Genomic DNA, 27,463 nt, shown 5'->3' with positions numbered 1-27,463 from the left:
AGAAGGGAATTGCAAAAAAATATTTTTTTTCTTGTTTAAAAAAAAAACACTTTAATAAAATATATTTTTATATATATATTTAAAAATAAAATTGGCAGATGAGATTTCCGGCCAGATCATGCACAGAATCAAGTTTAAAGTTGGACTCTTTAGAAGGGGAGGGAGGAGAAAGACACAGGTCCAAAATTGGGAGAGAAGGGAGGGGGAAGAAAGCCAAGAAACGGAGAGAATTTTTGCAGCCATGAATGCGCTGTGCGGCTTCTTTCTTCTCCAGAAGGTAGCGTGGCCGAGCGGTCTAAGGCGCTGGATTAAGGCTCCAGTCTCTTCGGGGGCGTGGGTTCGAATCCCACCGCTGCCATATACTGTTTTTTTTTTAATTTGCAATAAAAAAAAAAGAAAGGCGGGGGGGAGGTCTCTTTGCAAACGCTGCACCCGTGCACGTGCACGTCTGCACCGTTACAGTCTCAAACACGCGAGCTTGCAACGTTGGGAATGGCAGCCGCACAGCGCCCCCTGGCGTCCCCCTCCCATCTCCCGTGGTGGTGGTGGGGGGGGGAGAGCTTGCGAGCATTATGGGTACGGGAGGCGGCCCCAACCTTTCCCACGTGCTTTGGAGGAGTTTCCCGCAACATGGCTGCGAGCTGAGAGCGAGAGGAACCCGGGGCTTGCCGCGCACGTTGCAGCCCAGTTCGGACAGAGGGTGGGGGGCCGATAGCCGAGCCCCCCCTCCCTCCCTTCCTCCTCCAGCCCATCCTAGGCTTTGCATGGTTTGCAACCCAAGCGGTGAGCATGCTTTGATCTTGGGAGGCTTTGCAAGGCCTGGGTGGGGGGGTGAGTTGGGGTCTTTGGATTGCAGAGGTTAAAAGTCCCAAGTTGGGGGGTGGGTGGGAGAGCCCCCTTTGCCCCTTCTGGGCCCTCCTCCCTCCCTGCCTTTCCAAGCCCTGGGTGGGTCACACCTTCCCGGAAGAGAGAGATCCAGCCTGCTTAAACCAAGGAGCCGTGTCCAAGTTTTGTTTTTGTGTTTGTTTGCAAGGGTTGCATCGTGTTAAGAAACTAACCTGGTTGCTTAAACCGGATTAAAGATACCTTGGCATCAAACCCTGATCCAACCCTGATCAGCAGGGCTGGGGAAAAGCAGCAGCCCAGGACGTGGCTGCTTGCATTGGAATGGAATAGGAATAGGAAGGAGAAAGAGAAGAAGTAGGAATAGGAAAAATTGAAGGAGAAGAATTAGAAATAGGAATGGAATAGGAAGGAGAAGAAGAAACGGTATAGGGTTTCCTGCCTGGGCAGGGGGTTGGACTAGAAGACCTCCAAGGTCCCTTCCAACTCTTGCTATTGTATTGTATTGTATAAGAATAGAAGAAAAATTAGAAATAGGAATGGAATAGGAAGAACAAGAATAGAAGAAGTAGAATTAGAAATTGGAACAGAAGAAAAATAGAAGAAGAATTAGAAAGAGGAATGGAATAGGAAGAGGAAGAATAGAAGAAGAATAGAAGAAGTAGAATTAGAAATTGGAACGGAAGAGAAAGAAGAAGAATTAGAAATAGGAATGGAATAGGAAGAGGAAGAAGAAAAATAGAAGAAGAATTAGAAATAGGAATGGAATAGGAAGAGGAAGAAGAAGAATAGAAGAAGAAATAGGAATGGAATAGGAAGAAGAAGAAGAATTAGAAATAGGAATGGAAGAGGAAGAGGAAGAAGAAGAATAGAAGAAGAATTAGAAATAGGAATGGAATAGGAAGAAGAAAAAGAAGAATAGAAGAAGAATTAGAAATAGGAATGGAATAGGAAGAAGAAATAGAATTAGAAATTGGAATGGAATAGGAAGAAGAAGAAGAATTAGAATAAGACAGAATAGAATAGGAATGGCATGGAATAGAATTCTTTATTGGCCAAGTGTGATTGGACACACAAGGAATTTGTCTTTGGTGCAGATGCTTTCAGTGTACATAAAGAAAAATAAAATAGAATACATTCATCAAGAATCATAACATACAACCCTTAGTGATAGTCGTAGGTTACTAATAAGCAATCAAATCATACTAGGAAACAAATCAAACAATATAAATTGTAAAGATACAAGCAACATGGTTATAGTCATAAGTAGAAAAGGAGATTGGTAATAGGAAAGATGAGAAGAATAATAGTAATGCAGCCTTAGTAAATTATTGACTGTTGGGAATTAGTTGTTTAGCGGAGTGATGGCGTTTGGGGAAAAACTATCCTTGTGTCTAGTTGTCTTGGTGTGCAATGCTCTATAGCGTCGTTTTGAGGGTAGGAGTTGGAACAATTTATGTCCAGGATGCGAGGGGTCTGTAAATATTTTCGCGGACATCTTTTTGACTCGTGCAGTGTCCAGGTCCTCAACGGAAGGCAGGTTGGTAGTAATTGACTCAGCAGAGAGAAGTTAAACCAAGAAGCGGTTCTCATTTTGGTAGGAAGGTTTGTGGTTGTGTGTTACACAAGCGGGTGTGTTCCTTGGGAGAGGGAGTCCTCAACTTTACAACAGCTCACTTAGTGACGAAAGTGACACTGAAAAAAGGGACGGGACTGTTTCCCCCCCACACACTTATGACCATTGCAGCATCTTTGTTATTCAGCCAATGTACGTTTGGATGCTTGACAACTGATTCACATTTACGACGGTTGCAGCGTCCCTGGGTTATGTGTGATCCCCTTTTGCGACCTCCTGACGGGCAGAGTCAAAGGGGAAGCCAGATTCACTTAACAACCGTGTTCCTGACTTTCACAACTGCGGTAATTTGCTTAACAACAGCTGCAAGGAAGGTCGTAAAAATGGGGCGAAACTCACTTAGCCAGTGTCTCGCTTAGCAATAGAAATTTGGGGCTCAATTGGGGTCATAAGTCGAGAACTGCCTCTATGTTGTTGATTGCCTTTTATGGGAAAGCTTTGTTTGAAGAGATCAGAATTGTGATGGTTGTGTGTTTTGTTTCAGGTTTTAACGCAAAGCAACACCGCAAGGCCAATTTTCTTTCAATGCTACTATGGCCAATGAGGAAGATGATCCTATTATACAAGAGGCAAGTAGTGCATTAAAAAAAAATCTTTAGTATTTACTAGCTGATACTCGTTGCCTGGGTATTTATTTGTAGGAGAGAAATGTCTGGACAAAACGTAATTTTGAATGTTGGATTTTCCCCCTTGAGGGAGCTCCTTGTGGAATACTGTGAAGCCGTTACCATGGCAACTCCACTGCGCTGTACAGTAGAAGCCATTTGAAGGCACAACAGGCTGTATCTTAACAGAACACACACCCCGAAGGGTTTTAGGGGTATCTTATCCCCTGCTGTATTTTTTTTCCAGAGAGTAAGTCATCTGTGTCCCAAGTTTGGTTAAAATTGCTCGAGGAGTTCCAGAGTTATGCTGGAACACACACACACAACCACACACAGCCATTTTTGTAGATACATATTGTAACTTTTCCTCCCGTAGAAAATATACATATATATATATATATATACTTAGCAGCCCTTTGATATTACGAAGGTTACGAAGTAAAAATCCTTTTTCAAACTCCCTGCTTCAATTATGCCAGCTTTCTTGCATTTCAGGAAAAAAAAGGCTTCAAATTTATTATGTATTCTCTTTCTTTTTATACCAATGCATCATTTTTTAAATTGTTTTGCTGCACCGAATTTGCATTTTTTACGTGCTTTCAAACTGCTAGGTTGGCAGAAGCTGGGACAAATAACGGGAGCTCACTCTGTTACGCGGCGCTAGGGATTTGAACCACCAAACTGCCGACCTTCCTGATCGACAAGCTCAGCGTCTTAGCCACTGAGCCACCGCATCCCATATACCTTACAATGGGTCAAAATCAAAGATCCAGTAGGTAAAATAAAAATAATGTTGAAATATGTCTTCTGTATTTTTTGCTAGATTGATGTCTACCTGGCTAAAAGTCTATCGGAAAAACTGTATCTATTCCAGGTATATATATATATATATTTTCCATGCAAGTTGTTTTTTGAAGAAAAATCGCTGAAAGAGTCTTTTAAAAGCTAACTGAAGTTGCATCTTGAAATTCGTTGCAGTATCCTATTCGTCCGGCTTCGATGACTTACAATGAGGTTACTCATCTCTCGGCCAAGATCAAACCAAAGCAGCAAAAGGTTTGGATGCCACTTTAAAACCTTTTTTTAAAAAAAATTTAAAAGGTTGTTTCAAAACTTAAGATGAAGTTTTAATGGTGGGGAGAAACCATTGGGTTAAACCTTTGTAAGAATCTGTTATCCCACTGTGATTAGAAATTTTGCTTTCTTGCTGGGCTAAAGTGGTGGTAAGGTCAGAAAATCTGTTGTCCTTCCTGTATTTTGGATTATCGTTTATTTATACCTTGTTCTGAGAAGAACAGCCGATAACGAAGGATTGAAATGAATTATAATTCAAAATAAGTGAAGATCCAAGATTGTTCAACCCTGGTCTGATGGCTAAAAGATAGTAAAGGTTTGTTTGGAAATAACTGAATAAAATGTAATGTTGGTGCTTAGAATTAATGTTACTTAATGTACTTAATGTTTCCCTTTTTTTTTGTTATTATTTTTATCTTATTTATACAACCATGTCATCTTTGCAGCACATCTTCCATCTTTTACATATCCATTGTGTTTCCTTTATCAATACATATATATCTTATATAACTATATCCATATCTAGATACATATTTATAATACAATACAATACAATAGTAGAGTTGGAAGGGACCTTGGAGGTCTTCTAGTCCAACCCCCTGCCTAGGCAGGAAACCCTATACCGTTTCAGACAAATAGCTATCCAACATCTTCTTAAAGACTTCCAGTGTTGGGGCATTCACAACTTCTGGAGGCAAGCTGTTCCACTGATTAATTGTTCTCACTGTCAGGAAATTTCTCCTCAGTTCTAAGTTGCTTCTCTCCTTGATTAGTTTCCACCCATTGCTTCTTGTTCTACCCTCAGGTGCTTTGGAGAATAGTTTGACTCCCTCTTCTTTGTGGCAACCTCTGAGATATTGGAATAATGCTATCATGTCTCCCATAGTCCTTTTATTTTACACATCTTATTTCGTACAAACTTTATACGTTTGATCCTGTCATATTTCTTATTTCATCTACAATCTACCTTGTATTTCCCCCTCTTAGTGATTCTGCGGTTTTGTATTTGTTTTGTAGTTTCTTGATCTTTCTACTTCTCTTTGTTACTATCCTGTTTTTCTTCTTCTCTCCTCTAACCAATTATACCATAAGTCCCATACTATGTGGTTCTCTGATTCTTCTTCGTCTTTTCGCTCTTTTGTGAGCCTGTCCATTTCGGTTAATTCCAATTTTTTTTTAAATCACATTATCTTCTGTTGGTGTGTGTTTTTCCAATTCTGTGCATGTGAGATTCTTGCTGTTTCTCATTAAGCCGTGGCTTGTATCAGGGTTCCAAGTAATACCCCCAATGAAAGAAGACCCCGAGGCCTAAAGTTATTAGAAATGTCATGTTGGCACATCTGGGGAAACCCAAATTTGAAAGCTTTCAGGTTTTCTCCCACCCAATTGAAAGTCCAAGCCTTTGCCCAGCACCCACATGTCCATCCCATGGCCCAATCAATCACCGACCCAACTGGAGATGCCTCCAGGCACACCACTCCAGGTGCAGGGCAAGATATCCTTGACTCTCTGAGAAAGGAATGTTATTTTGAGTATATATCTCCCAAAACTCCATATAAGTAGGCCCAATACGAAAGATGGCTTCCAGGCCTGACACTTTGCTTATAAAAGTACTTTATGAAGCACATCTAATTGGATGACTTGATGAAACATGTAGAGACAACAACCATGGTTTTGAAACCAGAATAACCAGTTGTTGTTTTTTGATGTATCAGGCCAAGCAAAAGCTATTGTGGTTTTTCACTGTGACTCTCCATAGTGATAAATATTGTCTCAAACTAGTAATGCTGTGCGCACTCTAACACCCAGTCTTAACTTTTCCAAAAACAGGTAGGATTCTCTTAATGAAACCAAGCATTATTTAAATTTATTGGCCATTCAACTCTCCTTTTTAAAGGCTTATTTGCTCAGGGATGAAATAGATAGGTTTGTGATCTGTGATAACCTTCAAAGACTTTTGCTAGCCAGGACTGAAGGACCCGATCTTAAGGATTTGTGTATAAATACAAGATGGGATATAACAAAGATCATTCGTTGTATTTTAAGTGTGAGTGATGCTATTAATGTTGATATGCGTACTTTAAAAAAATGAAAATCATTTCTTTGTATTTTTATTTTCTTTGGCAACATTACTCTTTATAGTTTTCTATTTTCCTTTGGATTCGTGATATCTTTTTCTCCTTTTTTGTCCTCCTCCTATTTTGTATTATTACTATTTATTAAATTTGTATTCGCTTTTATCTTTTTACATCTGATCTTGAATAAAATTATTATTTAAAGGAAAAGTTTATCGATCCCTCCAGGGTTTAATATGCCCAATCTGCTATTTAAATACACAGTGTCAGGGTTCCAACCAATGCCCTAATTAAATCATGAGCCTCAAGCCAAGCTTCAAAAGAAATCCAGTTATTTATTAGGAGCGTCATGTTCCAAATGAAGCCAACTCTGACCCCACAAAATTTATGTTCCAGCTCTGACCCTATTTCCCCCACTCCCCAAGGTGTACCATCAGTCACATTCTCCAAAGAAGCAATTTCCCGGGTTGTAGAGATCACTCCCCTCTGGCCAGTGTGAATAACCGTGGAGACAGCCTTGACAGAGATATGACTGGAATGTGCTTTGGTTTTGACTGACTCTGCTGCCTCGCCACAGCTGCAGAGTTCGTTTTCCCATCCCCCTTGCCTACTACGGCAACTCGAGATGCTTTTGCGAGTTGACACGCAGCTTGTGTCTCATTTTTACCAAATTCGGCAGTTTTTATGAATGGTTGCATTTACTCACTCTGCTGAGCTGATCGACCATCTGTTCTTATCCAGGTTGAACTGGAAATGGCCATTGACACGTCGAACTCCAACTACTGTCGAAGCAAAGGGGAACAAATTGCCCTCAACGTAGACGGCACGTGTACGGATGAAACCAACACTTACTCTTCGTAAGTATGGCCTTTGCGTTGAGGCCCGGGTTCAACTGGGTGGAATCCCCATCTTGGTCAGGGTTTTTTAATTGGCAGGTTGTTACACAGTAACAGAGTTGGAAGGGACCTTGGAGGTCTTCTAGTCTAACCCTCCTGCTCAAGCAGGAGACACTATGCCATTCCAGACAAATGGTTGTCCAATCTCTTCTTCAAAACCTCCAGTGATGGAGCAACCCACCACTTCTAGTGGCAAGCAGTCCCCCTGGTTAATTGCTCTCACTCTTAGGAAATTTCTCCTTAAGTTCTAAGTTGCTTCTCTCCTTGATTAGTTTCCACCCATTGCTTCTTGTTCTGCCCTCAGATGCTTTGGAGGATAGCTTGACTCCCTCTTCTTTGGGGCAACCCCTGAGATATTGGAAGACTGCTATCATGTCTCCCCTAGTCCTTCTTTGCCTTAAAGTGGACATAGCCAATGCTGCAACTGTTCTTCATATGTTTTAGCCTCCAGTCCCCTAATCTTCGTGGCTGCCCTCTGCAATCTACCTTGAGCCGTGATGGCGAATCTATGGCATGGGTGTCAGAGGTAGCACGCAGAGCCCTCTCTGTGGGCTCGAGCACCGTCGGCAGCTGCTCTTCTGGTTTCTGGAGCGGGCATGCACACCGACAAGCTGGTCTTTGCAGGTGCCAGAGCCCCTGAAAACGGCCCCCAAAACTGCCTGAAAAAGCCCAAAAGACAGGCATGTGCTCTCCAGCCAGCTGGTCTTTGCGTTTCCTGTGCTTGGGTCCATGCGCACATGTGTTCCGGTTTGTGCACTCTGGGCCGAAAAGGTTCGCCATCACTGGCCTAGAGCCTTTTAGGAAGTCCTCAGGTTATGACAATCATTGAGGTTTGCGATGTGAGCTCCACCTCTTTAGTTTGAGTATTGGCTCTACTAAATGGGCCAGACAGGAAAGACAACACAATGAGTTAATTCTACTTTATTGCAATGCTACATTAATAGAACCTTGCAAGTCTGAAAGTACAAATCTCTCCCTCATCCCCATTTTACCTTCTGAGGGAGGGACCCATCTAAGCTTCCTTTCTTCACCCTTTATACAACTGCGGGCTATAATCCTGTCTTATGTGACCATTGTCTCTTCTCCCGGTCTCCCAAGTTCATTCCCACATGCCTTTTCACTGAGGCCTTCTGTTCCGTGTTTTCCAGGAAGTTGATGGACAAGCAGACGTTCTGTTCCTCGCAAACCACCAGCAACATTTCACGCTACGCTGCTGCTGTCTACAAAAGAGGTGAGTTGTTGTTAACGCCCGCCTTTGTAGCTTCCCGAAATAAACTATTTTTTTTTAAAAGGCCCTGCAATCTTTGGATTCCTGGTGCAAAATGGAGCATCCAAGCTAGCAACGGAGTTCATTCACAGGCTGCATTTTCATAGGGTTTCCAAACAGCTACGTTTGTAGGACACCTCCAACTCCATCAATATCTAACCAGGTTTAGCAGGTGGTATGAATGTAGCTGCCTAGTTTACTGCCTTTCTACCTGAGCAGAATTGTTGTAAGTGCAGCCAGCAGGAGGCGGAAATCTTTGCTTTGTCATTACATCCAAATTCCATCTCCCTGGGAGCGTTTTCTTTGACTCCCAGAATTCCTCAGCCAGCATGCATGGATTCCAGGGCCCAGAATTCCCCAGTTAGCATAGGTGGACTTCAGCTCCCAGAATTCCCCAGCCAGCATGCATGGACTTCCTTTCCTCAGCCAGCAATACCTACTGGGGAATTCTGGGCGATGGAGTCCACACATCTTTAAAATTGTTGGGCTAGAAAAATGCTGTTTTAGATCCACTCTCCACTATTTCTCTTATCCTTATCAACCAATTTCGTTGTATTTAAGTACAATGACAATAAAGATTATATTTATCCTGCTTTATTCTGTTGCAGGGGAGCTTCACCTGACTCCGTTGCATGGAATCCTGCAAATGCGGCCAAGTTTTGCCTACTTGGACAAAGCGGATGCGAAATACCGAGAACGAGAAGCTGCTAACGAGCGTAAGTAGGACGCCATCTTCTCTGTATTTGGGGCCGAGAAGATTGCAGGCTTCCGTGTTCAAAATGGCTGGCTGTGTTTAGCTTAGCCCTTAATGCTAGAAGGCTCCCAGAATTCCTCAGCCAGCATGTATGGATTTCAAGGCCCAGAATTCAATAGCCGACATGGGGGGCACTTCAGCTCCCCAAATTCCTCAGGCTTATGGCCTAGCTCTTAATACTATAGGACTGTGAAGCATGGTTAAGCAATTTGCCAGTTCGAATTTCACCAGGCTCAAGGTCGACTCAGCCTTCCGTCCTTCCGAGGTCGGTAAAATGAGGACCCAGATTGTTGGGGTCAAATAGGCTGACTCTGTAAACCACTCATAGAGGGCTGTGAAGTGGTATATAAGTCTAAATGCTATTGCTATCCATGCCTCATCTCTCTCTATGTCTATATATCTCTGTCTCTCACTGTTTCTGTCTATCCATCTATTATCTATCTATCTATACCTACCTATCTACCTCTATCAATATCTATCCATCCACCTATTCCTACATCCATCCATCTATCATCTATCTATCTATCCCTACATCTATCTATCCATGCATCCATCCATGCATCCATCCATCCATCCATCCATCCATCCATCTATCTATATATCCCTACATTTATCTATCCATCCATCCATCATCTATCTATCTATCCATCCATCCCTACATCTATTCATCCATCCATCCATCCATCTATCTATCTATCTATCTATCTACCTATCTATCCCTACATACATACATCCACCTTCCTACCTACCTATCTATACTTACCTACCTACCTACCTATCTATCAAAATGTAATATTGAAAGTTGCCTACTGCCAGAAATTCAATCCTGACCAGCTCAAGGTTGACTCAACTTTCCATCCTTCCGAGGTGGTTAAAATGATGACCCAGATTATTGGGGGGGCAAGAGGCTGACTCTGAAAAACTGCTTAGAGAAGGCTGTAAAGCATTGTGAAGCGGTATATATGTCTAAGTGATATTGCTAATCAGATTGCTGCCGCAAACATCCAGCTTATCATCATTCAAAATTCAGCCAATTTCCCTTCATGGGGTAAAACAAGCTATTTCCCCACATTTCCTTTGCAGCTCTGATCATTGATCTAGGTTTGTGTACGTTCCCACATGCAGCAAACTGTTGGCTGTTAAGATGCTTTCTGCTTAATACCCACTTTTTCCCTCCCATCATAGATGGGGATTCTTCTCAGGATGAGGCTGAGGAAGACGTCAAGCAAATCACGGTACGTCAAGATGTTCTCTGACACCTGTCATAATTCCCAGGAATATACAGGCTGTCCTCGACTTACAACTGTTTTGTTTAGTGACCATTCCAAACTGCACCCAAAAAAATGAATTATGGACCGATCCTCGCGTTTACAACTCTCGCGCCTTCCCCACAGTCGCAGGAATAAAATCTGGGTTGATGGCAATCAGTTTGTACAGGTGTTGTCCTTGATATACGACCGCAATAAGTTTTGTTTTGGGAAAATTACTTGCTTTTTTTTAATTATTATTTTGTTCCTCTAGCCTGGGACATCTTTTTTTTTACTTTCTAATATACCATGTTTTTCTTTGAAAGTGGGTGTCTTAGGCCGTTCTCATCCTATAGGGAATTTTGATCACATCCCATAATAACAGGAGGTCTCTTTTTCAGGTGAGGTTCTCCCGGCCAGAATCGGAGCAGGCCCGCCAGCGTCGAGTTCAATCTTACGAATTCCTGCAAAAAAGACAAGCAGAAGAGCATTGGGTCCACCTCCATTATTACGGTTTGAAGGTAGGTTTTCACAGTGCATTAAACTATGGTTAGTTTAACCCTGGTTAGTTGAATAATCTGCCATTAGTGGGGGTTTCAGGAAGGGTTTGGAGGGCGTAAACGCTTAGGGGCAAAAGTGACACACATGTTTTGGCAGGAAGAAAAGGACTACAGTGGGTGGAGCCAGGTCATTGAGGAAGGTGGAGCTAAAGTTTCCCCCTTTTTTTATCCTGGTTTTAAAGAGGTTTACTTTTTCTTATGGGATTCGGACGCGGTGGCTCAGTGGCTAAGATGCTGAGCTTGTCGATCAGAAAGGTCAGCGGTTTGAATCCCATGCGCCATATAACAGAGTGAGCTCCCGTGACTTGTCCCAGCTTCTGCCAACCTAGCAGTTCGAAAGCACGTAAAAAATGCAAGTAGAAAAATAGGAACCACCTTTGGTGGGAAGGTAACAGCGTTCCGTGCGCCTTTGGTGTTGAGTCATGCCAGCCACATGACCACAAAGATATCTTTAGACAGCACTGGCCCCAACCCCGGACAGTTTTATACAATCTGATGGTAGATCAGATCTTGGTTTTCCAGATCATCTTTCCATGTGAGAATTATCAAAACTATGACAGCTTCATGACAGTTGATTACAAAGGGGAAAAGAAATAGGTGTCAGTTCCAAAATTAGTCTTTGATCCTTTTGTTTCCTTCCCTTCCCCTCCCTTTTTCTTTCCTTTCCTCTCCTTTCTTTTTGTTCCTCCTTTCCTTCCCTCTCCTCCCCTTCCCACTTTTCTTCTTTCCCTTTCCTTCCTTCCTTCCTTCCTCTTTCCTTTCCTTCCTCCCTTCCTCTGTTCTTGTTATTTTTCCTGAACAGGGAGAACAGTTTAAGCTCAGCTCAGCTGCCTGTATATTTTTATGCAATGAAACAGCCTTTAAAGTTGGCGGAATCCATAGCTCTTCCTCTTCTGTTTCTCCTAGGATAGCCGTTCTGAGCACGAACGCCAATATTTATTCAGCCAAGGTCACAGCATGGCCGGGAACACGGAATTAATTAAATCGCCAAGGTGAGGAATAATAATAATAATAATAATAATAATAATAATAATAATAATAATAATAATAATAATAATAATACTTTAATTTATAGACCGCGCCCTCTCCTAGAAAGGACTCGGGGCGGTGTACAGTCATATTAAAACAACCATGTGGATACAAAAATATAGATATACATAGATATATGGAGGAGGTAGGATATACACTGTACAATAATGGTTAAAATTCGAATAAAAAATTAAAATTACCCTTAAAAACTACCCCAGAATAAGATGTTTGCCAGGAGGTTGGAAGTGGGACTATAAATCAGCTAGGCCAGCTAATTGGAACAGGTGGGTCTTAAGTTTCTGTTGGAAGGAGCGGAGGTCGGTAGTAGTTCTAATATCGGGGGGGAGGTCATTCCAGAGGGTTAGGCCCATCACAGAGAAGGCTCTACTCCTGGGCGCTGCCCGTTGACACTGCTTAGTGTACGGCACCCGGAGGAGTCCCTCCCTGTGGGAGCGAATTGGTCGCAGGGATGTATGAGGTGAGATGCGATCCCGCAGATAACTAGGTCAGGAAAGGGGAGAAGAGAAACAATTGAAATCCAGTCTGCTTTTCCCCAACCAAAGTCAGTTGGGCTGCTGAGGAGGAGATGCAGAGCTAGCATTCCTCTTGCAAGACCATCGTCAATCTTGTTACTTAGAGAAACGCAGGACCAGACGCCCCACGTCTTATGCATTTGATTGGCTGGGATTTCTTTCAGATGACCAAGCCAGCTAACTTCTGCTGGTTTCTAAGGACAATTTTGAAGTGTTCCTTTCCCAAGGGAAATTCATATTCTTCCTTCTCTCTCCACAGCGAATATTTGATGATGCTGGTCCCACCAAGTGTAGAAGAAGAAAAGTAAGTAGCTTAGTCCTATGGAGATTCTCCATCATCCAGGTCACTCTTGTCCAAAAAGGCAACTGAACTTTCTTGGCTTTTTTCCCTTGAAAACGTTTCACTACTCATACAAGAAGCTTCTTCAGTTCTTAAGTAGCGTAGGGATCTCTCTTATTCTTGGAGTGGGGGGGGGGGGATCTAGAATCATATTATTTCTTAAATGTCCCTTCCCGATGTTGGTTGTTAGTTTAACCTTCTCCCCATGCTAGAGAATGGACCAGACTCAAATACTTCAGAGGTGCATCTGCAGGTTATTCCTATCAGTTGAGTTTACACACCGAAACGCTTAAGATGAGATCATAGAATAGAATAGAATAGAATAGAATAGAATAGAATTCTTTATTGGCCAAGTGTGATTGGACACACAAGGAATTTGTCTCTGGTGCAGATGCTCTCAGTGTACAGAAGGAGAATAAAATACAGTCATCAAGAATAAGAAGATACAACACTTAATGATAGTCAAGGTTACTAATAAGCTATCAAGTCATACTAGGAAACAAATAAAGACAATATAAATTGAAAGAGACAAGCAACATGGCTATAGTCATAAGTGGGAAGAGATAGGTACTAGGAAGGAAGAGAAGAATTAACAGTAATACAGTCTTAATAAATTATTAATTAGTTGTTTAGCAGAGTGATGGCATGGGGGGGGGGAACTGTCCTTGTGTCTTGTTGTTCTGGTGGGCAGTGCCCTATAGCGTTGTTTTGAGTGTAGGAGTTGAAACAATTTATGTCCAGGATGCGAGGGGTCGGTAGATGTTTTCCCAGCCCCCTTTTTGACTCGTGCAGTGTCCAGGTCCCCAATGGAAGGCAGGTTGGTAGTAATTGTTTTTTCTGCAGTTCTGATTATCCTCTGAAGCCTGTTTCTGTCTTGTTGGGTTGCAGAGCCAAATCAGACAGTTATGGAGGTGCAGATGACAGACTCAATAATTCCTCTGTAGAACAGAATCAGCCGCTCTTTGGGCAGTTATAATTTGAGGAGGTCATAGTAGCCAGCATTCAATGTCTATTTTATTTTACGTGCAGGGAGAAACCGGTCGCGCCAAGCAATGTGCTGCCTATGGCTCAGTTGCGAACACTCCCTTTGGCTGACCAGATTAAGATCTTGATGAAAAATGGTAGGCTTTCTTATTTTTCCTTCCCCAAATTCTCTCTCAACTCTTTTGCCCTCTTTCAGCGAGCGAGTGGGTTCTGTGGCGAGTGGCAAAAACATTTGTTCCTGCCTTTGGGGGCGAGGGGGTGGGGTGGGGACTTTCTCCAACTTCTATTCCATCTCACAAGTGATCTCTGAGTGGTCTCCCTTCCCAAGTAGTAACCAAGATGCTTTTGTTGAGAATGCTCCTTTCTGATTGGGGCCCCTGTAATGAATTCTGGGTAGGATTCTTCGCATCTGGATTTGATCAGCCCTTCCTGTTGCTCTCTAATTTCCCTGTTTTGGGAAGGGGGGGAGGGCTTCTAGATGGCTGGGGCTGATGGGTCCCTGCTTTTTTTCCCCCCTCCCCTAACAGTGAAAGTCATCGCTTTTGCCAGTTTAATGAGCCTCCTAGCCTCTGGGACCGATCCGACTGCAGCTTTGCGAAGCATCCAGCAGGTGGCGCTGCTAGTCCAGGGAAACTGGGTGGTGAAAAGGTAAAAAAAAAAAACAGCTTTATTTGCATTTGCTAATTGCAAATTGACCTGCCAATTCCTAAATGTCCAACTATGTGTGTGTGTGTGTGTGTGTGTGTGGTTTCTGGTTTGAGTTGCGACTGTAATGGCACCTGACCGTCCCAATTGTAATCTATGTTATGGTCGTATATCAGGTCACCAACCTGCTTTTATGACTTTGTTTGTGTTTAGTCATTAATAAAATGCAATCGTCGTTAAGCAGACCCATGGGAGCTGACCATCAGAACTTCAAATCTGGCTTGTAAGCTCCCGCCAAGTAGCTCCATCATAACGTTGAATGGTTGCAGAGTTTGGACTCTGTTGTGGTTATCAGTTAAGGCAGGGGTATCCAAACTTGGCAACTTTAAGACTTGTGGACTTCAACTCCCAGAATTCCCCAGCCAGCTCTGGCTGGGGAATTCTGGGAGTTGAAGTCCACAAGTCTTAAAGTTGCCAAGTTTGGACACCCCTGAGTTAAGGACTACCTACGTATATTGTAGAATTGGACTGGATTTTTTGCCTGATTTTGGGGGTCGATGCAGCTAATAAACGCAGCTAATACATGTTTATCTTCCCCACACACACAGTGACATCCTTTACCCCAAAGATACCTCCAGCCCGCACAGTGGCGTCCCAGCTGAAGTCCTCTGCCGTGGAAGGGATTTTGTTGTGAGTACCAAAATGCCGAGCCAAGAATGCGTTTGCTTTCCCCACATGTTCCTTCGCAGGAAGCATTCTGATCTTAGGCTTCACAAAATCACGAAGCAGACTCCTTGTCACCGACAAAAAAAACCTTTTATTAAGCTAATGTGGATTCCTCTCCTTCACATCGAGCAAAATCCCGGCAAAAAGTCTTTCAAGGGTGAATTTACAACCACAGACCTTATCTGGCTTGGAGAGCTGCCAGGCCGATCTCTGCAGAACTTGGCAACGAGTCTCAGAGAGTCATGAACCAATTAAGCAAATTGTCTCCTGCAAACTCCACTCCCCTTTCGCTCCCCATTTATTTCCTCTGGGAGGGGCCATTCATCGTCCACCTGTGGCCTTACTCCCAAGTCGACCCCTGTTCTTTAGCTCTTCCCTTCGTCTGGCAACTCTGTGCATGTGCACACTGGGAACAGGCTCCAGCTGTTCCTCTGCCTCACTGAAGTCTGACTCTGAAGGCAGCTGATAACTTAACAACTGTGGCAAAACGGTCGTGAAATGGGATGTGACTCACTTAACAACTGCCTGTGCTTAGCAGAGGAAATTTTGGGCTCAGTTTTGGTCGTAAGTCGAGGACTGCCAGTACGTTTGTTTTATTGGACACCCACCCTGAGTGATATCCCTGAGTTGGTGGGAGGGGGAGCTTTATAAATTTGATCAATCAACAATAACTCAGAGGCAGCTTATCTCTGCAGTTTTTCTAAGCATCGAGGTTTTGCAGGAGGCCAAGTTGTCCGTTGACTATGTTATAACATGGACATAACAGGCAGGCATTCATCAGGTTGAAACGTCTCTTCCTTCTTTTTCAGATATGGAAGTTCACCCAGGATCGGTGGGTGGTACGGAAGGAAGTTGCTACCGTAACAAAAGTAAGTCTCTTCTTAAACTTTTGGTTTTTAATCAGGCTAAGGCAGAGGTGTCCAACCTTTAAGACTTGTAGACTTCAACTCCCAGAATTCCTCAGCCGGCATAGCTTGTAGACTTCAACTCCCAGAATTCCTCAGCCAACATACCTTATAGACTTCAATTCCCAGAATTTTGGGAGTTGAAATCCATAACTCTTAAAGTTAACAAATTTGGAGACTCCTAATCTAAGGTCTCCTGCTTGGGGGTGGGGGATTGGACTAGATGACCTACAAGGTCCCTTCCAACTCTGTTAATCTGTTAAGCTACTTTTAGAGTAACTTGCCTGCACAATAAGCAGCAACGATGGAATGCCACAAAGGCTTCTAAATTAGAAATAAACCTCTCCCTCCACTGATCCTGGCTTGTCTTCTTCAGAGTTAAAATCTCTGACTCTTGTTATTAGCATGATGATGGAGTTAAAATGCAAAAGGTCAGAGTATCCATTTTCAAAGAGGACACGCAATCCCCCCAAATTCCACAGATGATTATTTTTATATTGCTTGGGTGTGTCATTTGCACCCACACCCCAATACTTGAGAAGCAAACAAGCTTGTCCTTTTAATATGAATATGTGTTTGTGTATGTACATGCATGCATACATGCATATTTGAGCTCACAAACAAGTGGTAGCAGGTTCGTTCTTTGAAGAAAGCTTGCATCTATTAGGGCGTAGTCCCGTCTACCTGTTTTCTCTGGAAGACCACACCCCAAACTTTGGGTGGCCATTATTTCCATAAATTCAATTCTCTGCCCGATTATAGGCAGCGCTCGACTTGCAACCATTTATTTTGTGTCTGTGGAGATTCTCAATCTTCCAGGTCATGGTTGTCCCAAAAGTGCTTTTTCCATAAGGCAACTGGACTTTTATGTGGTTTTTTTCCTCCCTTGAAAATGTTTTGTTGTGGACTTTAATTCCCAGAATTCCTCAGCCGGTATAGCTTGTGGACTTTAATTCCCAGAATTCCTCAGCCGGCATAACTTGTGGACTGCAACTCCCAGAATTACTTAGCCGGCATAGCTTGTGGACTTTAATTCCCAGAATTCCTCAACTGTCATAACTTGTGGACTTCAACTCCCAGAATTCCTCAGCCAACATAGCTTATGGACTTCAACTCCCAGAATTCCTCAGCCAACATAGCTTGTGGACTTCAATTCCCAGAATTCCTCAGCCGGCATAGCTTATGGACTTCAACTCCCAGAATTCCTCAGCCAACATAGCTTGTGGACTTCAATTCCCAGAATTCCTCAGCCGGCATAGCTTGTAGACTTTAATTCCCAGAATTCCTCAACCGGCATAGCTTATGGACCAATTCCCAGAATTCTGGGAGTTGAAATCCATAAGTCTTAAAGTTACCAACTTTGGAGACTCCTGATCTAAGTGATCATCCCTCATCCAAAAATTGAAGAAGCTTCTTGGATGAGAAACGAAACGTTTTCAAGGGGAAAAAATCCCAAAAGGCCCATTGTCTTTTGGAAAAGCACCTATGGAAGTTTCCTTTAGTGACAATTTGAAGCACTTAAAAAAGAAAAAAAGTCACTTAGGACAAATCTTCACAATTAACTATCCTGGCAGCATCCCCAGGGTCACCTGATCGAAATTGGGTTGCTTGGCAACAAGCATGCACCGTATATACGACGTTGGCAGAATCCGGCAAGGGAATTCACTGAGCAGCCATGTCACTCCCTTAACGACTGCTGCGACTCGCTTAGCCACCGTAGGGAAAAAGGTCGTGCCATCGGGCACAGTTCACTTGGCGCAAGAATAGAAATCCTGGCACCACTTTTGGTCGTAAGGCGAGGACAGCCTGTCATTGGAACGGCAGCCGGGTGTTTTGAAGGAAGTTATGGATACCCAGATCGGGCAACCTTTGCTGCCTTTCATTGTGAAAATGATTTTTGGTTTTTTTTGTAATTAGAAAAATAAATCTCTCCTTTGTGCAGCTTGGTCCAGAGGATGTGAAGGACTTCCTGGAACACGTCGCTTTCTTGAGGATAAACCGAGGGTGGGAATTCAAGCTCTGCTACGATGAGGATTTTGTCAAGAAGCATCCAGATGTGGTGCAGAGGCAAAAAATGCTTTGGATGGGCATTCAAGCCAAGTAAGTCATTCCCTTCCCTTTGTCATCCCTTCTCCATTTTCCCTTTCCTTCCCCTTCCTCATCCATTCACTCCTTCCCTTCCCCTTCCATTCTCCCACTTCTTTCCCTTCCCTCCTTTTCTTCTTCTCTTCCCTTTCCCTCTTTTTCTTCGTCCTTTCCTTTCTTTCCCCTTCCCTCCTTTTCTTCTCCCTTTCCTTTCCTTCCCGTCCCTTCGCTCCTTTTTCCTTCCCTTCCCTGATTTTCTTCTTCCTTTCCTTCCTCCCTTTTCCCTTTCCTTTCCCTTCCTTCCTTTTCTTCCTTTCCTTCCCTCCTTTTCTTCTTCCTTTCCTTCCCTTTCTTCCTTTTCCTTCCTCCCTTTTCTTTTCTTGTCTTCCTTTCCTTTCCTTCCCTCCTTTCCTTCTTCATTTCCTTCCCTCCCCTCCTTTTCTTCTTCCCTTCCCTCCTTTTCTTCATTTCCTTTCCCTTTCCCCTTTTCTTTCCCCTTCCTTTCTCTCTTTTTCTTTTCTTTTCCCTTCCCTTTCTTCCTCTTCCCCTTTCTTTTCCTGAGATTGTACTGCTGCTGTGTGAGTCTGGAAAGACACACATTTCCCTCTTCCACTTCGCATCCGAACTACTGCAGATTCTTGGTGACTGCTGATTAAGCCATTGGAGATTTTTCCAGAGATGAATTTTCCTTTTCTCTTATTTTTCAGGTTGGAAAAAGTCTACAACCTGTCCAAAGAGCAGCTGGCTTCAAAGAAACCAGCAGCCCAGCCAGGTAAGCTGTTTAGGGAACCAGAGACAGCTAGGTGGGAGGCAGCGAAAGGTCCCAGAAGACTAAAATGATGTTTGCAGAGGCTGGTTTGGCTTAGATTCAGTCGATCCTGCTATGGCGGCTTCTTAGACAATCATGGTTTAGTAAAAACCGTGGCTTACCACAATGTAATTTGTTTATTTTTAACGCACAAGACCATGGAGGAAAACTAGGGTCGTGGCGGCTGAACAATTCAAGAGCTATTTTTAACAAACGAAGTCATCAAAAGGAGTCCTTCTAACAATTTCCTACGTAGTCAACATCTAGGTAGAACAAAGTTCTTCCGTCATCTTGGCCAAGCTAACCCTGGTTCTTCCAAAGGTGCTTTTTAAAGAGGCAACTGGACTTTCTGGGGTTTTTTCTTTGAAGACGTTTCGCTTCTCATCCAAGGAGCTTCTTCAGCTCTGGCAGGATAGTGGGGAAATGGAAGGATTGATATTCCTTGCAGACAGCTGGTCATTTGCATCCTTTTGGAGGGTCGTTGAAGCTCTTGGAGGCTTAATCTGTGGCCTCAGAGTCACCCGAGTTAGTGCTCCTGGCTCCTATAATCTGCAATTTTTTTCCCCCTCTGGAAATCCATTCCTCCTCCCACACCATTCCAAGGGGGTTCAACCCAAACTGTATAGCTAAAAGTCTGTAGAGATTCTCAGTCATCCAGGTTGTCTGAAAGGGGCTTTTTCAGGAGGCAACTGGTCTCTCTGGTTTTCTTTTGAAACGTCTTCAAAACGTCTTTGAAACGTGATTTATGGGGGAAGAAACTTTCTACAGAAACACATTTGTCCTCTGCTTGCTTCACTCTTTGCTTCCTTGTGATCTGGGTGGTGGTGGTGGAAATGGTGCACAATCTACTTTAAATAAAACAGGAAGGTTCCCCACCAGCCAGTCAGAGCTGAAGAAGCTTCTTGGATGAGAAGCGAAACGCCTTCAGAGAGAAAAAAAATACCAGAAAGCCCCTTTGGGACAAGCGTGACCTCGGAGGACATTTAACCCTGGTTCTTCTTCTTCTCATCCCCACAGCGCCTCCAGTGGTGATTTCTGGAGAGCAGAGGGTCAACTTGGCCAAGGCCAAAGTCAACCAGAGCTACAGTCAGTTGGATCAAGATCACCGGAAGAGGAAAGCCGAGAGCCGGTTGGACGAGTCTCCTCACCCGACGGGCCTCCTCGGGGTCCGGATCAAGGAGGAACCGGTCAGCGACGAAGAACCGATGGAGACCTCTGTCCCCGAGAGCCTCAACAATGGACTAGTCAACGGGATCCATTTGGAAGACAGCTTGGACTCCATCAACGGCCATATGCCAGTTTCGGAGAGGGTCACCGAGGAACTGCGAGCGTTTGTGGAGGCCACATTTAAGAAACAGTATGTCCTGACTCTGAACGAGCTGAAACGCTTATTTAACCTTCATCTGGCTAGTTTACCTCCTGGGAATCTCTTGTTCAGTGGGATCTCGGACAAAACATTGCAAGACATGGTGTTGGACGTAGGCTGCAAGCAGATCATGGTGCCTGTAAGTGGACCTCTTCCTGTGCAATTATTTTTCAAAGCGAATCTTTCTACTAACTTTATTAAAGTTGTTGTTAGTTGGGAAGTCGTGTCGACCCATCGCGACCCCATGGACCACGTTCCTCCAGGCCTTCCTGTCCTCTACCGTCCTCCGGAGTCCATTTAATGAACATATGCTTTGGGGACTCCATCCAGCCACCTCCTTCTCTGCTGTCCCCTTCTTCTTCTTTCGCCCTCCATCGTTCCCAGCATGAGGTTCTTCTTCAGGGAGTCCTTCCTTCTCCTTAGGTGGCCAAAGTCTTTGAGTTTCCTCTTCAGGATCTGGCCTTCTAAAGAGCAGTCAGGGTGGATCTCCTCTAGGACTGACTGGTTGGATCGCCTTGCAGTCCAAGGGACTCAATGCAGGAGTCTTCTCCAGCACCAGAGTTCAAAGGCCCCAATTTGGCGCCCAACCTTTCTTATGGTCCAACTTTCACAGCCAAACATTGCAACTGGGAAAACCACAGCCTTGACTATATACAACATTGTTGACAGGACGATGTCTCTGCTTTTTAGGTTGCTGTCTAGCTTTGCCATAGCTGTCCTCCCCAGGAGAAAGCGTCTTTTAGTGTCTTGGCTGCAGTCCCCATCTGCGGTGATCTTGGAGCCCGGGAAAATAAAATCTGTCCCTACCTCCATTTCTTCCCCTGTCAATTTGCCAGGAGCTGAGAGGGCCAGATGCCATGGTCTTAGTTTTCCTAATGTTGAGTTTCAAGCCAACTTTTGCACTCGCCTCCTTCACCCGCATCAAGAGGCTCTTTAGTTCCTCTTCACTTTCTGCCATTAGAGTGGTATCATCTGTATATCTGAGTGGGTGATATTTCTCCCGGCAATCTTCATTCCAACTTCTGATTCGTCTAGCATTATTTTTGTGTAACATTTGTGTGTGTGTGTGTATCAACCAACAATCTAAAACCTGAAGAGGTTGATAGGCCGAAGAGTTTGGGGACGCCTGGGTTTAAAATTAAATCTCTCCCAGCACAGGTAGTCCTCAACTTACCAAAATTCATTTAGTGACTGTTTAGTTTCGTTAGAACTGTTAAACTGTCCAGTTTAGTTACAACGACACTGAAAAATCTGACCTGGGAATGTTTTTCATGGGAGTGTGTTGTCGAGCATCCGACTGTAAATCTCGTGACCGTGGGGACGCTTCAGTGGTCGTAAGTGTGAAAAGCGGTCGTAAGTACCCTTTTTTCGGCGCAGTTTGTCTCTTCAAATGTCACCGAATGAGCTGTCGTAAGTTGAGGGCAGTGCCTGTAACTTATAAGCGTTTCAGGAGCTGAGATCCAGCCAAATATGGAAATAGCCAGTGGATTCAACTTCTTAAAAAGATGAGTAATAAAGAACCTGACCTCCTCAGCTTGTTCCAGTGAAACTTTTCCACTTGTGTTCCTGAAAATTGCCTCGAGCCATTTTGTTTGGAAAAAAACAGTAGCCAAAGTTAAGTTTGCTTGCAGAATAAAAAAAAACCTCTTGAGCAGAACAGGGTGTGATTTATAACCTGAGCTGAGCAAAGGAAACAAGAATAAACGTTAAGGCAGTGTCAGAAGTAAAGGCAATTTGGATTGTGAGTCAGAGCTTTGGACCACACAGAGTTTCCAAGCGGATAAACATTTTCTTCGGCTGCCCTGTAACACTAGATTACAAAAATGTTGTCGTCGCTCTCTCTGCAGTTGCAAATATCCTAGGGGGGAGAAAAAAATCTGCACCAAGCAACTGAGAAACAGGATTTTCTGCTTTTCTCCATCTCCCCCCCCCCTTCCCCTCCCCGGCTTCTCCACTTACCGTGTCTGATTATGCATGCTGGGCTGTCGGCAAACTTAAGCCATGATCAGGGCGAAGACCTCAGATGCGCCCGAGTAGCATGTATAATAAAGTACACAATGCCCATATTGAAGTCTGCCAGCTTGCTTCAAAATCTCCAGCTTGCTGGCTTGCTCAGGTTTTATAGTTGGTCAGTTCCGGCGGTCTTAAGAAAGATCGTTTTCTTGCTGAGTTGAGGTGGAGTTGAAAACATCGCAAGCTTCAGGTTTTTAAGCAAAGGACAGATTCGCTAAGAAAGAAGAAGTGGTCGCTTGTTTGGCGTGTTGATGAAAATAATTTGGCTTATTGCTCCGTGGTTTAGAATTGGTCTTGCTTACAATAATCTTCTCCTTCTCCTATCTTCTTTCTTCTCCTATTTCTTCTCCTCCTCCTCCTATTTTCTTTCTTCTTCTCCTTTTCCTACCTTTTCTCCTTTTTTCTTCTCCTCCTCCTCCTTTTCCTCTTCCTCCTTCTATCTTTATATATATATTACAACAACAGATCCTTTTGTGATTATTTTGCTGAGATTGTGGGGTTTCATAGCTTCATGGGGAGAAATCCAGAGGAATGGAGAAAAATAGCTTGCAAAATGTTGCCTGCAGCTTTAACGTGTACACTTCAGCTCCCACAATTCCTCAGAGAGATTTAGGGGAAGAAAACCTTTCAATTTCCCCCCAAATTAAACCCTTTGTTCCAACCTCAGTAATTTTACTGAGAAAATGGATTTTGCCTTTAGGAGATCCAAACTTGGTATCTCCAGGTTGCTTCAGGTGAACTCAAGATCCAAACGCCAGCCGTTCCTTCTTCTGTGTACGTTTGTAACCCCGGCCAGTCCAATAATTGTACATTTGTTTTCTGTTTTATTAAGTTTCCTCCACAGACCTCAGCCTCACCCGACGAACAAAAGGTGTTTGCACTTTGGGAAGCTGGTGATGTTCACGACCAGGTAGGCAACAAAATTTGGAAGTATTCTCCGGGCAATGTTCCACGTTATAAGTTTTCTCTAACTTGAGAGTTAGGTAAAGGTAAAGGTTCCCCTTGCACATATGTGCTAGTCATTCCCAACTCTAGGGGGCGGTGCTCATCTCCGTTTCAAAGCCGAAGAGCCAGCACCATCCAAAGCCGTCTCCGTGGTCATGTGGCCGGCATGACTAAATTATCAAGCAAATTCAGCACATGAAAATCCATCGTGGCACTTTCGATCAACCCCGGTTTGATATTTCTGACGCTTATCTGATTTTTTTTTCTTGCCTTTTCTGTGTGTGTGTTTTTTTTCTCTCTCTCTCTCTCCAGCATCGGCAAATTTTGCTTGAAATCTTTTCCAAAAACTACCGTGTCCGCCGAAACATCATCCAGAATCGACTGGCCCGGGAGTATGGCGAAGATCTCGACAAACAGGAGGTGGATAAAGTTTTGAAGGTAACGTTTTACTTTTGTTGAAAGCGGCGTCTGCAATGCAGTCAGAACAATCTTCGTTGAAAAAATGTGGGTTTTTTTTCTCCTTTTTTACTGGTGTGCGCATGCGTTGACCTTTTTAAAGTGCAAATGTGCACAAGCGAGCACGTAAAATTTTTTGGGCATCGAGCCGGTAGTAATGTCGGCAAGATCCCACCCCTGATCCATCTGGCTGACAACCTTAACGGGGGTTTATGTTGTGGGGTAGGACTTAAATTACGAGCATCCTGAAAAAGCGTGCAAGGACTTAATTTTCCGTTTAGGTCTTATTTTCGGGGAGACGAGGTATATCTAAATTTATATGGCCGCCCGCTTGCTTGCTCGCTCGCTCTCACTGACCCCGGGCAAGAATAAACGTGGCACGGAGCAGCCCTTCTGGTTTGGATGCGAAACTTAAAATCTTTCTGAGAACCTGTACATACCTGCACACCTACTTATAATTCTGAGCTGGAACTAAGGGTGTGTGCTTAGCATTCACGATAGCCCAAGGAAGGTTCTCACAGGCCGTTTCCTTTTAAGTCCACCCGTTCCCCTGATTCTCTTGCGTAACAGAAAACAGAACTGCCAGTTTACCTGAGAAACTGGGGAGGAATTTTTAATTAAATTGTTTTCTGAATTTGCTTGGTGAAGCAACTCTGGATTGCATGCCTGAAAAGGCATCGGTATTTCCAGGTCTCTGGATTGACCAAACTCACGAGGTTGAGCCATCAGTCCACTATTCCACTGGTTTTTAGGGGTGGCGTATGAGAACCAACTGATCACACACAGAGAGTTATACAATACAATACAATAGTAGAGTTGGAACGGACCTTGGAGGCCTTCTAGTCCAACCCCCTGCCTAGGCAGGAAACCCTATACCGTTTCAAACAAATAGCTATCCAACATCTTCTTAAAGACTTCCAGTGTTGGGGCATTCACAACTTCTGGAGGCAAGCTGTTCCACTGATTAATCGTTCTCACTGTCAGGAAATTTCTCCTTAGTTCTAAGTTGCTTCTCTCCTTGATTAGTTTCCACCCATTGCTTCTTGTTCTACCCTCAGGTGCCTTGGAGAATAGTTTGACTCCCTCTTCTTTGTGGCAACCCCTGAGATATTGGAACAATGCTATCATGTCTCCCCTAGTCCTTCTTTCTCTTAAGCTAAACATACCCAGTTCCTGCAACCGTTCTTCATATGTTTTAGCCTCCAGTCCCCTAATCGTCTTTTTATTTTTCTCTCTGCCGAATCACAGAAGAATGATGGAGAAAGAAGAGTTTACTTAGTTTTTGGTTTGGTTGGCTTGGCTTGGCTTGGCTTTAGTTTAGTTTAATTTATTGCCATTGCACCTCATACAACGAAATTAAATACCATCTTCATAGTGTGCATTATACATCACAAATAAAACACAAACAGACATCCTTCACATTTTATATACAATTGAGTTGAAAACCCCTGATGTTGCATTAATATTGCACTGTGCAGTAGAATTCAATATAGTTACGGGTAGAATAGAAGGGGGTTTTCAGCCTATTTGTCCTTATTTTGATTGTCCTGCACTGTCTGCCAGATGGTAATAGTTCAAAAAAAGGGTGCCCAGGATGAGATGGATCTTTAAGGACGTTTTGAACTTTCTTAAGGGCCTGTCATTTAGGGAAAACTGTTGGAAGAGAGAGAAGAGCCCAGATGTTTGCAAAAAAAAAAAAACCAGCAGACACTTGTGTTTGCTTTCATCTGTAGGCACGTGTTAATTATTTAATAGCAGCAATTAGCAACTTCTTCGGGTTTTGGTGAGTGTGTGTGAAGAATTGTCATTACGCTTCCTTCCAGGTAGATAGGGAGCTAAACGCACTGTGCATTTTCAGCCTTATTTTTTTTCCCCAGAGGTGGAAAATGAGATCACATCAAATCCCCTTGGAAATGTTTAAAGGAGGGCTTGTTTATTGTTTCTGAGGATCCCTGAATATCAGTCATTGCCTTGACAGCACCGCAATATTTTCGGGGCAAGCTTGTTTGATTGCAACCAAACCTCTGACCATCTTTTTCCTTTTCCTGCAGGATTGTTGCATAAGCCAAGGAGGCATGTGGTACCTCAAAGGGACAATCCAGCAACCAGCCTCTTGACGATGGGAGTCGCTTCGGTTGCATCTGGTTTCATCCCAGGATGGGCAAAGAGAAAGCAGAGAAGGATAGGAAAACAGCTGGAAGCTCTCACAGCCCTCCAGATGGAAGGTCTACCAGAGACTGCCGTGCTAGCTATTTGCAATGACATCCAAACCACTACTCTTCAACGGACAGGGGCGGATCTGTATGTCCTGCCTGCTAGCTTAATTTGGATTCCCTAAATATCTATATTTCTCAAATCTTACTTAGAAGCAACCACGAACCAAACAATCCTTATTAGGGTGGCTGAACTGTTACGAAATCATGATCGAACGGTTCGTTTTATAATGAACGGCAATAAATTTCGAGTTTGCAGGAGGAGATTCGGATTTTTATCTTTACACGCTGGCGGTCTCTTTTTTCTCATCACCACCCAGCCTCTGAGGTGTCTTTGTGTTACAGTGGTCACCTCTTGGAGGGCATGGCATAGGTCAGTGGTGGCGAACCTTTTCAGCAACGAGTGCCCAAACCAGAATGTGCGTGCGTGTGTGCTTGTGCATGCCTGAGGACCGGAAAACCACAGCTGGCCGGCCCGCGCATGCCTGTTTTTGGGCCATTTTCGGGCTGTTTTTCGGGCAAAAAATGGCCCTGAAAATGGTCCGAAAAATGCCCCTGAAAATGCCCTGAAAACAGCCAAAAAACAGGCTGCTTTTCAGGCAGTTTTCATGCCAATTGCAGGGCATTTATTGGGCCGTTTTTGGGCAAAAAACAGCTTGGAAAATGGCCCGAACACAAGCTGTTTTTCAGCCCATTTCCATGCCATTTTCAGGCTGTTTACAGTCAAATTTCCATGCCATTTGTGGGCTGTTTTGGGGGCCAAAAATGGCCTGGAAAAGAGTCCTGAAAACGGCCTGAGAAAAGGTCTGAATTCACGCCATTTTCAGGCTGTTTTCATACCATTTGTTGGTGGTCATTTGTTTTGGTCCTGAAAATGGCTCCAAAACAGCCCGAAAACAGCTTAAAAATGGTCTGTTTTTTGGGCAGTTTGGGCTGCTTTCTGGCGCTCCGGCATCTGCGAAGATCAGCCGGTCAGCATGAGACGTGTGCCACCTCTAGCACGCATGCCATAGGTGCCATCATGGGCACAGATTGACTCTATTCCAAGTCACATAAAACTTCCGGATCCAGACCAAAACTTCTAAGATGTTTGAAGTATCCCGTTTCCTTTTGAAAGGTGTCTTTGTTCAGATTTAACAATGCAGGCCAGGTCTCCATGGCAACTAAACCCCCTCCCACCCACCCCCACCCCTTTTTTAATTCTGTAATGGAGCAGGTGGAATTCTTGCTTTGGACAGGTCGGCCCAAATGATACTTCAGTGAAACTGGCAGAAGGGAGTGAAAATGCTGACATATCAGGAAACAACTAATCAGACACCCCCTTATAACCCACTTAAGATGAGTGCCGTGTATTCTGAAGAACATGAAAGATGATAGAAACTATAGGTAATCTATAGGAAACTCGACATTAAGAAAACTAAGACCATGGCATCCGGCCCTCTCAATTCCTGGCAGACA

At 43.7% G+C, this 27,463-nt stretch overlaps 1 protein-coding gene across 1 annotated transcript; it reads left to right on the top strand.

The window, feature by feature from the left end:
* Positions 1-579: 579 nt before the first annotated feature.
* Positions 580-26,266, top strand: POLR3E (RNA polymerase III subunit E). The gene is made up of 21 exons (XM_081965789.1): positions 580-783; positions 2,964-3,048; positions 3,908-3,958; positions 4,063-4,140; positions 6,975-7,090; positions 8,278-8,360; positions 9,005-9,112; positions 10,336-10,385; positions 10,799-10,918; positions 11,864-11,949; positions 12,779-12,823; positions 13,889-13,980; positions 14,371-14,491; positions 15,097-15,178; positions 16,024-16,083; positions 18,062-18,219; positions 18,912-18,976; positions 20,030-20,517; positions 23,224-23,301; positions 23,649-23,774; positions 25,844-26,266. The coding sequence occupies exons 2-21, from the start codon at positions 3,013-3,015 to the stop codon at positions 25,907-25,909; spliced, it is 2,109 nt and encodes a 702-aa protein (XP_081821915.1). The 5' UTR covers positions 580-783; positions 2,964-3,012; the 3' UTR covers positions 25,910-26,266.
* The last annotated feature ends 1,197 nt before the right edge of the window (positions 26,267-27,463 follow it).

This window comes from Natrix helvetica, assembly GCF_964273705.1.
Source record: "Natrix helvetica genome assembly, chromosome: 13".
NCBI classification, from domain to species: domain Eukaryota; kingdom Metazoa; phylum Chordata; class Lepidosauria; order Squamata; family Natricidae; genus Natrix; species Natrix helvetica.
The sequence above is the reverse complement of the archived record's forward strand: the minus strand, read 5'-3'. Positions and strand labels throughout refer to the sequence as shown.

Bases quoted from the DNA above. Each gene is read 5' to 3' on its own strand.
- POLR3E (XM_081965789.1), top strand. From the start codon at position 3,013: ATGGCCAATGAGGAAGATGATCCTATTATACAAGAG. The intron at 3,049-3,907 runs GCAAGTAGTGCA...ATTTTTTGCTAG, and splicing joins ATGATCCTATTATACAAGAG to ATTGATGTCTACCTGGCTAA. The intron at 8,361-9,004 runs GTGAGTTGTTGT...ATTCTGTTGCAG, and splicing joins TGCTGCTGTCTACAAAAGAG to GGGAGCTTCACCTGACTCCG.